The 12,512-nt window shown below is 39.0% G+C and overlaps 1 protein-coding gene across 1 annotated transcript in view; it reads right to left on the bottom strand.

Annotated features, from left to right (window-relative positions):
* The window catches only part of CFAP46 (cilia and flagella associated protein 46), a 94,036-nt gene that overhangs the window by 37,584 nt on the left and 43,940 nt on the right, over positions 1–12,512 (bottom strand). Inside the window, 7 exon segments of the mRNA XM_032231705.1 lie at positions 33–131; positions 3,961–4,109; positions 6,262–6,585; positions 7,559–7,660; positions 8,743–8,903; positions 9,260–9,419; positions 10,565–10,748. Coding sequence (XP_032087596.1) covers positions 33–131; positions 3,961–4,109; positions 6,262–6,585; positions 7,559–7,660; positions 8,743–8,903; positions 9,260–9,419; positions 10,565–10,748 — 1,179 coding nt within the window.

The following is a 12,512-nucleotide window of genomic DNA, read 5'->3' as shown; positions in this document are numbered from 1 at the left end:
CCTGTCCCTTAATTATGCAGTTTGTTACATACCTTCCTTGTTCCTTTTCATTAATAAAGATGTCACCCACTGCCTTTTCATGGAAAGATGCTGCTTGATACATTTTTAAATCTAAACATATTTTGGCAAGCCTGTGAAAGCAAATGAGACATCTTTTTGCAGTATAACACTGGTATCGTTCATATAACTCAGATGCAAGCATACAGACATACATACCGACAAAGAAAAATCTGATTCAAACCCGCATAAAAAAGCAAGTGATGTTTGCAATAAAAACAAGTTTAGGGTAAAATGTCCTCAACCAGCAGTGCTTTTAAACAGCAGGAGGAGGAGATGCAGAGAGAACATCAATTGTGAAACCTAATTGAAAAAATGGATTATTCCTAGCTCCATTTAGAATTGTATTTAGCTTAGACTTCACATTTTAAAGCAGCAATGTAATAGGCTGAACTATCAACCATGGCTTAAAAGGAGCAGTATAATTTGACCTTCAATAAATTGGGAAAAATATTCGGCACAAAATAATTTCAAAATTAGTGCATACAGCCAGAATCACATAAGGATCTGTGCTTGCCTGAAAAACTCAGATGAAACTTATCCAAAGTAGCCAATGATGGCTGTGATTATAACTAGAGTGGAAGAATGGTGGCTGGAAAAGCAGATGCTTTAATGCTCTTTTCCCTCTTACATCTCCCAGCAAAGGACTCCACACCCACTGACGGTTGAGCTTCTGTATATGCTTCTGTCACATAAAAAGCAATGAAATAGGGAAGAAGCCGCTTCCAACTGCTGGTTTCTCTTATCGTTTCCCAAAAGGGCAATATTTGATTCTTAGACCAGGGCTGTCAAACTCCCGGCCCGTGGGACAGATGCGTCACGCCCTGGCCACATCCACGCCTAGCTTAGTGAACGGGGAAAAAGTCCCAATACGTCCCATGATGCTGCCATGGCAACTTGAGTTTGATACCCCTGACCAAACTATAATTTACAAAGGAATATGTTTGGCATATATAAAAACCGATGTATTACTTGGGAGAACCTAATCTCAAACATTATTTGTTCCACAATAAAGATTCTAAACTAAGTATTACATCCTATCTGTATGCATGACTCCCATTAAATGTATACAGAACATTTCTGGGTCACCTTCCCAATCTAGTATTTTCTAGACAGTTAGATGAGCACACCCATTAGAAGAATGAATAAGTGCTTATGGAAAGATGAAACTCAGCAAATAGAAATTCCCCTAGTAGAGAGGCAGAAGATCCCCCCAAAAGAAGAGAGGAGCCCCCCCCCCATGAGTGGTTTATGGTTTAGTTTAGTTTAGTTTTAACTTTATTTGTATGCCGCCCTTTTCCCTGGGGGGACTCAGGGCGGCTCACAATTCAAGGGGAGGGGAAGTACAAAACAAGTTATACACATAAAGACAATACATCGTTAAAAAACACAACAGTCGTACTATTCGGGTGGGGTTGAAGTCTTTAGCCCCAGGCCTGTTGGAACAGCCAAGTTTTAAGGGCTTTGCGGAAGGCCTGGAGGGTGGTGAGGGTTCGAATCTCCACGGGGAGCTCGTTCCAGAGGGTCGGAGTAGCCACAGAGAAGGCTCTCCTCCGGGTAGTCGCCAGTCGACATTGACCGGCTGATGGAATTCGGAGGAGGCCTAATCTGTGGGATCTTATTGGCCTAGTGGAGGTAATTGGCAGTAGGTGGTCTCTCAAGTACCCGGATCCAATACCATGAAGGGGTATTATGGGTATTTTTGTCTAAGTGGGGCTTCCAATTTACTGATTTAGAGGCAAAATTTACTTCCAAGTGTGCCAATCATTCTCTGTTGAATAAGAAGGGAACTATCAACTGGCTCACAGCTCGTTCAGAAATGTTTATTGCCATCATCACATTGACAGGTAGTCAATGTGATGATGGCGATCCTCACCATTCCTGTTGCTCTGCTAAGTGAGGACCATGGCTTGTTAAGCGGAAAACACCCTGAAACCAGCATCTTCCTGCTGGTTTCCAACAAGCAAAGTCAATGGGGAAGCCAGCGGGAAATCACAGGCTCCAGGAGACTCACCAGCAGGCTGGTGAAGCATGAGTGCATCAGAGACAGGCGATGGCTGCTATTGTGTGGGGAAGGTTACTAAGCATCAGGATCAAAATCACATGACTGCGGTGGTGGTGGTATGGCCAGAACTTTGGGGACCCATCATAAATACCACTCGTTCAGTGCCATTGCAACTTTGAGTGATCCCTGAATGAACATTCGTCAAACAAATGTGGATAAGAAAGTCATGAGAAGATATACACGTATATCAGGGCTCAATTGCTAACATCCATCAGATGATAGCATATCATTCTCAAAAGCAGTAACAGTAGGATTATTATAAAATCTAACTTATGATTTAATTGTGTCAAATTCTGATTAGGTCATGGTCAAAGCCAATATAATTGTATTAAGGCCTGAGAAATATGTCTATGTCTATGTGTGTGTATAAAACAAAGTAGGAAATACAATTACATAGTTGGCAGTGATTAATTTAAATCATTAAAAAAACAAAGCTGTGTGGCTTTCTGGCAATTTATAGCTGAGTCCTCTGGGCTACCCTGTGGCTAACCCCTAAAAGCTACCTATTATAGCAGTAGACTTATATACCGCTTCATAGGCCTTTCAGGCCTCTCTAAGCGGTTTACAGAGAGTCAGCATATTGCCCCCAACAATCTGGGTCCTCATTTTACCCACCTTGGAAGGATGGAAGGCTGAGTCAACCCTGAGCCGGTGAGATTTGAACCGCTGACCTGCTGATCTAGCAGTAGCCTGCAGTGCTGCATTTAACCACTGCGCCACCTTGGAGGAAACACTCCCACTATCGGTCTGGGAAAAGCATTTATTGAACTATTTTTGGTGATGACTCAGCTAATATATTGATCTTTGAATTAACTCAAGAATGTATTCATGGCCAGCCACTAATATCCTCCTTTGGCATTTCTAAATTAATCTCGCAATTGAAAAATGGAAAGGCCACCTGGGGGATACATGATTCCACCGAACTACTGAAAATGAAAATTGATTGGAAAGCTCACTTCTCTAGACTGCTTCTTTCAGATCCCCAAAGACTCGGCTGATCTATTATTGCAACTATTTTTTCAAAAAATCAGGATGGATTTAATCCAATCAATTATCATTGGATCAATTTACAAAGTAGGATCAGCAAATTACACTTACATTGTTTGCATTAGAAACTGTTAGATGAATTAATGTAGGAATATGTTCTGTCAGAGGAGCAAGCAGAGTTCAAATAGACCAGTTTTAGACTAGCAAGTCGAAAAGAAGGAAATCCGTAGCTCCCATCCTTCCAGGGAACCTAGGGCTTGATTGTAAATCTTAAATCAAGGTTTGGTTGATTCCTAATGACAAGTTCTGGAAGAATTTAACACTGTTTGTCTATGACCTGCTAATTCATACTTCGAATGAAAACATCAAGATGATAGCTGGATGCTATCACTGGCTCTAGGTTGACTCAGCCTTATATCCTTCTGAGGTCAATAAAATGAGGACCCAGATTGTTGGGGGCAATATGCTGACTCTAAACTGCTTAGAGTGGGATATAAAGCACTAGGAAGCAGTTTATAAGTCTAAATGTATTGCTATTTTGAAACAGCTTCTGGTCCTACAGAGCAATAACTGTCATAAACAAAATAAATATATATATATATATATACCAAGTATACATTCAGCATAAAAGTTTCTAAACAAATACTTCTGGGTGCAGATATTCCAATTCCAGTCTCTTTAAGCTTCCAGAAGTATTCTACTGACATGCAATACAATCTAAAGGGCTTTGGAGCAATGAAAAACATGAGCTGGGATGTCCCACCATAACAAAACCCAAACCCATAAATTTATTAGTGGCCAGAAAGGACACTGAAGTGTTTCACATTGACTAAAAAGTACCGAATACAAACCTGAGACGGTAGAGATTTGACAGACTTTTGCTTTCAACAACATCGTGAGCAATGATTTCCGCCAAGTGAAGGAGTGGGAGAGTCAGGTGAGTACATAACATTGACTGGAGCTCCCTAAGTAAGAGGTCCAAGTAATATAAGGTGCGTGTCTAAAATTAAAAGGATAAATGACAATTTCACTACCGTATATACTCGAGTATAGGCCGACCCGAATATAAGCCGAGGCACCTAATTTTACCACAAAAAACCTGGAAAAGTTATTGACTCGAGTATAAGCCTAGGGTGGGAAATGCAGCAGCTACCGGTAAATTTCAAAAATAAAAATAGATACCAATAATGTTTTTGAATATTTATTTCAAAGAAAAAGAGTAAACTAGCGGTGTATTCAATGAAATACTTCACTCACCTCATGATGCTGATGTCCCGCTGTGATGATGATGTCCCGTGCAGCCGCGGGAGCGATGTCCCGCCTCCTATGACACACGGCACAGTGATTCCTATCATTGGATCACTGTACCAGAGGAGGTGGGACATCGCTATGTGGCTGCTTGCCATAACAAGGAGGAGGTGGGACATCGTTGCAGAGCGGCAGGAGGGGGAATCGTAAGATAGCCCTGCATTACATTAGAACGTGAGGAGGGGGGATGGTGCGGTGCGCGCTGCGGGGCAAACTGACACAGAGGGAGGGGAAACTCACAGGGGCACTGGGCCATTCATGAGCGTCACCCAGCGGCATGGCCCCGCCCCTTTTTCTCCTCCATTTCGGGCAAATTTTTCACTGACTCGAGTATAAGCCGAGGCGGCTTTTTTCAGCCCAAAAAGTGGGCTGAAAAACTCGGCTTATACTCGAGTATATACAGTATATACTTGTCTACATTTTTAACTCTTTCAACGAAAAGAGGCTCCGGAAATAAACCTCTTGAAGGGAGATTTCTGTACAGTACAGTAAAACTAAGTATGTAAATGTTTGCAAATCGCTTAAACATGAATGCCTCCTTACACAAATGTATGTGGGGATAATAACGTTTTGTATTCTGAGCTACTAAATAAACTTATCTTTGCTGCTTACACGTAACGCTTTGAATTAACTTACAGATATTACAACAAAAAATACCCCACATAGAGATAGTCCTTGCTTCCTGACCATTCATTCAGAGGCCCTTTCAAGTTACCATAATGCTGAAAAATAACTTTACACCTATTTATGACCGTTGCAACACTCCTCAGTCATGTGACCGCTAATAAGGACAGTAGTTGTCCCCCATATCAGAGGGAGGGATATGTTTTTATTCTTTTTTTCCTCCCCCTTGCTGAGCAGCTTGATTGGAGAGAAAGGGATTGCAAGAAGGGAAACTCTTTGCTCTTCTACACATCGATAGCCATGTGATCACCCTACCTGCCTAGGGCTGGCAGCCGGGTACTCTACGCAAATGTCTCCCGGTACCCTTCTGAATCGCTTTCTCTTCTATCTTTCTACTCTATGAGGAGGGACAAGAAGAAGTCAGGCAAAGAAGACATTGCCTATAGAAATTGCTTCCCCCCAAGTGGAGAGATCTCAAGTGAACACTGTAAGCTGTTTATAAAGAATGCCTGGCTCCCAGCCCCTTGGCTACCAGCATAATTGTTTTCAATGTGTACACAAAAGCATTCAGGCCTTCAGGCTTTCCAAAGAGCACGGGAATAGTTAGGAGGCAAGCAAAAGCTTCCTCAGCTCTGTTCAGTCTGAGAGGAGTCATAATCATATGGTTTCCCACTTAGTGAATGCTTCACTTAGCGGTGTAGTTATTAGTCCTAATTAGCGTTGTTAAGAATGGTACGAGAACTACATGTAGCTTCAATCTAGGTAGATAAAAATAGCTCTCTCTCTCTGTGTTTGTGTGTTCAGCATAACTCTGGATCGCCTTGAGCAATTTCAACCAAACTTTGTACACGGATGTTTTACTCTCTGGAGAAAAATACTGTGGGGGTGAGAGACCCCCTGAAACCCCTCGGGGTGTGTTTTCTGTTAAGATACAGCCTGTTGTGCTGTACTGGAGTCCACTGTACAGCACAGTGGAATTGCCATGGTAAAGACTTCGCAGTACTCCACAAGGAGGCTCCCTCTGATATGGGGGAAAATCCAACGTTAGATATTTGGTCTGGACATTTCCACCCTATAAATAAATACCCGGGGCACAACAGGTTATTGGCTAGTATATAATAATAATGAACAAAGGAAGGCAGAAGCAAGTCACAGCTGGAAGTACAAAAGAGAGAGGAATAGATAATTTCAGGTGGGGAGCTCTTCAAGATATTACTCACAGGTGCTAAAATCGTTTCTCTGTTCACAGTGCAGCCAGTTGAGTCCTGTTTAAAGGCTTCTCTTATCTCATCAGGGCACTCATAGTTAGCCCATTCCTCCACATTTGCAGGCAAGACGTCAATCGGCCCCTTCCTTTTCACCTTCTCTCTACTGGCTGAGGGTCCCTGAAAATTGGACTCTTATGTTTAAGGAAGTTTCTTTTTTGTGAACATAAATGAAATCAGAATACTGTATTAAACAAAACGTACCTTCTTTGCATCTTTGGGGGATTTCTCTTTATCTTTCTTAGGAGGGCTTGTAGGTGACACCTGAGCAGAATCGGGCTTTAGAGAGAGAGAAAAAGTGATCGATATTTCTGCAATGATACATTCAGTTCTACTAAAGTTTTTTTCTTAAAATACGTCTCAATTCTTCTCGTGGGTTTAGTTTAGGATTTCCAAGCGGAAATAATAATAAAAAGCACTGTAATATTTTAGCTATGTGAAAATGACTTTCTTTACTGTCTTTCTTCAACAGATAGAAATTCCAAATTTGGGAATAATAAAGAGATAATGTTTTATCCTTCAGTCTAATAATGAGGAAGGAAAGAGTCACTATTTATTTATTAAATTTGTATGCCTCCCATCTCTTTTTGTCAAATTATTCTGGGTGTCTTACAATATTATGAATAATAACAAAACAATTACAGGAATTCTAAAACAATTGTAATATGCACCACAAATTAAAAAAGGCTTAAAAACAGCAGGAAAACGACAATCAATCTTCAGTTTAATTTTAGACAGATGAGTCTACATAAGTAAGATTCTGTGAATGCCCCTCACCTTGTCTTAGAAATGATCACTGCTATAGCCTATAGCATTCATTTCACTGCTAATATATTCTCAGGAAGAAAGGTAGTAACAGAAGTGTCAAAGTTTAACTTCTCTAGATATTATCACCCTTATGATCCTGAGCATCATCTCTGCTAATTTATGCTGGTACTTGCTGGTAGATCAACAAATCTGGAAATCCAGATGTTCTCTACTCATGGATTAGAAGTATTAACAGTACTCTTACTTAATAACATAACATTTATGGAACTTGGCAGTATTTGTAACAAGCCATATGCTTCATGTCGTCACCATAGCTGTAACACCATTATGAAATTGTGCCATAATCTGCTGGCTATGTCATTGGCATGAAGACATTATGGAATATGTTTGATTGTCATCGTCCCAGACCCCCACAAGCACTCACGATGGGAGGAAATGTTTGGATTTGAAGACAAGGCCAGTTTATGAGGGAGAGGGACATTACCTTTAGTGCATCCTTTTTGCCTTTTGATTTTGGAGTGGCTGATTGGGCTGGTGAAACTTTGGTCTGTGCCTTTAAAAACAATCCTGCTGTTGTGAATGACATCTGAAAAATAATTACTGTACATTTATTTGAGGGGGAGGAAAAAAATCTAAGAAGTACAATATTTAATTCAATTAAATGCTGCATTTCTGTTATGGAAAAAAATAAAATGTAATATTACCAAGAATAAAGCTCTTTTTAAAACAGATTTCCAGGTGGCCTTTACTTTCTGTACGAAAAAGTTTCTATGCATAAAAGTTCATGTCATCTATCATAATAGAAGCTGGCTTAAGAAAATTCTTTGAAAAGTAAAAGGATCTTTTCACACTTCTTTTTCAAAAACCTAATTGAGCCAACAAGTACAGTATGATATCCTTTATATCCCTCAAGTTTTACTATTTTTAAGGGTAAACTTTTTTTAAAAAAAAAACCTTTTCTTAAAATGGTGGGGGAAAATTGGTTTCTATGAAGTGCAGAGCCACAAAAAATACATTCTCTCTGGCTAGAGAAGTCCGTAAACTATGACTGTTTTTACTCCCTTGTTTGGAATGAGCCAATAGGTTTGTAAAGTAATAAGTAATCTACCACTTTCCTGCTAACATACATTGCTATGTTTGTGCTCTGATTTACTTATTTTCCTATATTTCAGCTCAAGTTACACTATTTCCCCCAAGAAGACTGAGATTCTGAAAGCTTCATTGCCATTTGTTACCTTAATGTTGACAAGTTTGCTGATTCAGTTTAAGTAGTTTTGTGTGGCAAATATAATTGCACTTATAAAAATATCAAAGAATTAAAGTAATTTTGATTCCAATTAAATGTTGTTATAATATCAGCACGCAGCAGAAAATCAGACACATTTTTGTTCAGACTAATAGCATTACAAAAACAAATTCTATAATTCTACCCAGGTGGGAATTTCTTTTGAACAAGTTTTTGGAACAGATTTGACAGTCAAGTATATCAAGAAATTACTTGCATCTAATTTATCTTCATTAAAAGCTACAACAATTCTTTTTGGAAGATCAATGTGATTGAGGTAAGTGCTTTGAATTCAAGCCATTGTTTATTTTTTTTTAAAAAAAACCCTAATAGATTTGCACAATGCATTTAGCAGCCTTCTAGTCACCATTTTCTTATCTCACCTGCCACATGCGAATCACAAAAGCATACGCCATCAAACAGTATTGCTCGTAAAAAGTTGAATGGTGGCCAGAAATGACTGCCATTATTGTATAAGCTCTAAATAAAGCTTCTAGCTGTTTTATGCTCCTTAATTCTCCAATACTCATTTGGTTTCTTAATTCTATAATGAAAATATGAAGAATCAGTCAGTATCATTGAAAACATTTTAGATAACAATATAAACACGTTGTTGGTATGTTTTATGTAATAGACATGTATTGTATAACTGGTAAGGTCCATCTGTAACTGGTTCCGGGTAGTCCCAAATGTCTCAACCATTAATTTTATCTCCTTCATCTCTTAATTTAAAAAGCAGAAATAGGCATAAAACAATCTTTTGTTTAAATGAAGAAGAGGGAAAATATCACCTGTAAGAAAGCCACAGGGGAAAAAATCCAAATCTTTTTTAATGTCAAAAGGGGAAAATATTATACCACAGTACACAGCTATTTCTGGAGGATAGCTAGAGAAACGTACCTTCTTCGTCAGGGCTCTTTTGGAGAGGCTTGAGATACAATAGCATATTTATTGCCCATTCCAGGTGCTTAATAGCCTCACTAAGAGGAAACTGCTTGCAGTACAGCCATTCTGCAACTCCTAAGATATTATCCACTTTCTTTAATTCACTTTCCTTTTTCTACATGAAAACAGTGAGCACACATTTAGACCCGTTCTTGATGCACATTCCCTTTCAGAGGAAAACAAAGTACTGGTAATCTATATTCAGGTAGTCCTTGACTTACAACAGTTCATTTAGTGACTGTTCAAAGCTACAATGGCATTGAAAAAAACGACTTACAACCATTTTTCACATTTAGGACCATCGCAGAATCCCCATGGTCACATGATCAAAATTCGAATATGCTTGGCAATTGGTTTATATTTATGATCACATGGCAGTGATCATGTGATCCGTTTTTGCAAACTTCTGACAAGCAAAGCCAATGGGGGAACCAGATTCACTTAACAACTGTGTTACTGACTTGATAAGTGCAATGATCCATTTAACAACTGTAGCAAGAACGGTTGTAAAATGGGGCAAAACTCTCTTAACAAATGTTTCACTTAGCAACATAAATGTTGGGCTCAGTTGTGGTCTCAACTCGAAAAGCCCACATTGCTTTTAGGCAAACTGCAACGTCATATTCAAGAATCATGGAATTATAGATTGGGAAGGGATCACAGAATTAATCTAGGCTAATCCTTTGCAGATTATTGGTTGCTGTAAGCAAGCGCTGGGGAAAAGGGAGGTATTTTTTTACATCTGTCAAGACCAAAAGTTGATTAAGTTATGTAACAACAGGGGTATAAACCTAACTCTGATATATCTCTAGAAGACACATACAATTTTTTTCAATTCAGAGATAGTACTAGAAATTTAGAGGAAGGAGAAACTATTTATGAATGGCATGATAAATATCGAAAGAAACATTTCAAACCTGAAATTTAGAAAATCCACTTGGACTTTCTATTTCAGATGCCTCTAATATGTGGTACTCCAAAAGTGTCTCAAGGACAGCTACTTAAGGCCAGGAAATACTGAAAATCCTTAACCATATTAATTCTTAGGCCTGGATGTTTAGGTGGGAAACCACAGAAGGCTACTAAGGTTCTCCAAAGGAAGACAGGAAGTCTCTGGAGAAAGATCTATTAGTTTACTATACCCAAAACAAGAATTAGGAATTACATACAGCTTATAGTTTTTCTACCACTGTCAGATATTAATTTTTAATCAAGAACTGCAAACTAAGAGCATCTTTTAAAAAGGAGATATGTACGAACCTGTAAAACTTCAATTGCATTTTGGTAGCAAGATAATTGCCCCACAATATCATAGGAAACAGATGCCAAACGATGCCACATGTCTGACATGTAGTCTTCAGTTTCATCGCGGAATTTCTGAATTTCCATTATATAATTACGTCCTAGTCTTGCCTTCACCATGACCATGTGCTTAAAAATTGGGCTAGGAAGGAAAATTTTATCAAGTCAGTATTTATGAATGATTTAATAAGTTGACAAAGTGATATTTCAAAACTTTTTTAATAGAATATTTTAAAATCAGAAGTCACTATTTGAATTGCAGGGATATTTAGCTCCATGAAGGAATGAGCTTCATTCATATCCAAACTTTAGTGTGATAAGTACATAAGAAATTTCAATACATCAAATTCAGGATTACACAGAGCCTTTCTGAGCAGTTCCAGAGCAATTCCAACAATGGGATGAATACAAACTAATTTAATACTCAAAGGAGGTTATCAGAGGTTACCAAAGGCTGCGTCCAAATACACCCATTCGTAGAATTTAGTTTTAGCACTAAGGAATATCCACATTGAGGAAAGTATATCTGTGACAACAAACCCAGAAGAAAAAATTGCAATGTAGAATGCTTTAGGCAACCGTCAAACTACAAATGCTGAAATGCAATTGGGAATCATTTTTTACTTCAAGATATTGGAATAAAAAGGAGATAAAGTAGGAATGTGTATGTATGAATACGTGTGTGTGAGACTATTAAATACTGTGACTTTACTGCACCATTTGCTCAAGGCAGGAAATGTTACTGAGAAATACAGGTAGTCCTCAACCTATGACCACAATTGAGCCGAACATTTATCTTGTTAAGTGAATTTTGGCCCATTTTACGATTTTTCCTGCCTTAATTGTTAAATGAATCACTGCAGTTGTTGAGTTAGTAACACGGCTGTTAAGTGAATCTGGCTTCTCCATTGACTTTGCTTGTCAGAAGGTGGCAAAAGGGGATCACATTGTAACTGTCATAAATATGAATCAGTTGAATAAGGGTTCAAATGTGAATCATATGACCACGGGGCTGCTGCAACAATCATAAGTGTGAAAAATGTTAAGTCAGGTTTTGAATGGTCACTAAATGAACTGTTATAAGTTGAGGACTACCTGAATGATGCTTTGACGGGAAGGAGAAATTATGGAGAAATGATTACTTTTTACTTATTGAATAAACAAACTCAGTCACAGATTGTCTGCTGTATGTGGATATTCACTGGCTAATTTAATTGTCACGAAGAAGAAAATTCTTAACAATATAGACTTTTAATAAAGAGAAGCCGTCTCTGCACCATAAAATGGTTTACATGAATTCCAGGAAGACGATGTGTGGAGTGAAGGGACCCACAAAGCTCCCTCTATGTAAAAGTGCAAATCAGTATCGTTCCTTGAATGAAAGTGGAAAAAAAAACCAAAGCCTGCTTGTGTAACTCCTGCTGGAGTTAAACTCTTGAGTTGCAACCAGAAATGTGCTGCTAAATGTTAAGAATAAGAATGTTTTTCACTAACGGATTCATGCACTCGGGCATTGAGGCTCTCCTCTAGCTCTCAACCCGCTTGCAAAATCTCAGGGCCAGGACTCTTGTCAGCAAGATGGCTCCTGTCTGCCACTTGTTGCAATTCATGGTTAGCTATTGGTGAAGCTCTTTTGTATTTTACCATATACCTGCAATATACCGCGAGCTGCACTGGCTACCGGTCGATCTCCGGGTACGCTTCAAGGTGCTACTTGTCACCTACAAAGCCCTTCATGGTAGTGGATCTGGGTACTTGAGAGACCATCTACTGCCAATTACCTCCACCCGACCAATTAGATCACATAGATTAGGCCTCCTCCGAGTCCCATCTGCCGGTCAATGTCGACTGGCAACTACGCGGAGGAGAGCCTTCTCGGTGGCAGCTCCGACCCTATGGAACGATC

The sequence above is a fragment of the Thamnophis elegans genome, chromosome 15, assembly GCF_009769535.1.
Source record: "Thamnophis elegans isolate rThaEle1 chromosome 15, rThaEle1.pri, whole genome shotgun sequence".
In the NCBI taxonomy this organism is placed as follows: domain Eukaryota; kingdom Metazoa; phylum Chordata; class Lepidosauria; order Squamata; family Colubridae; genus Thamnophis; species Thamnophis elegans.
The sequence above is the reverse complement of the archived record's forward strand: the minus strand, read 5'-3'. Positions and strand labels throughout refer to the sequence as shown.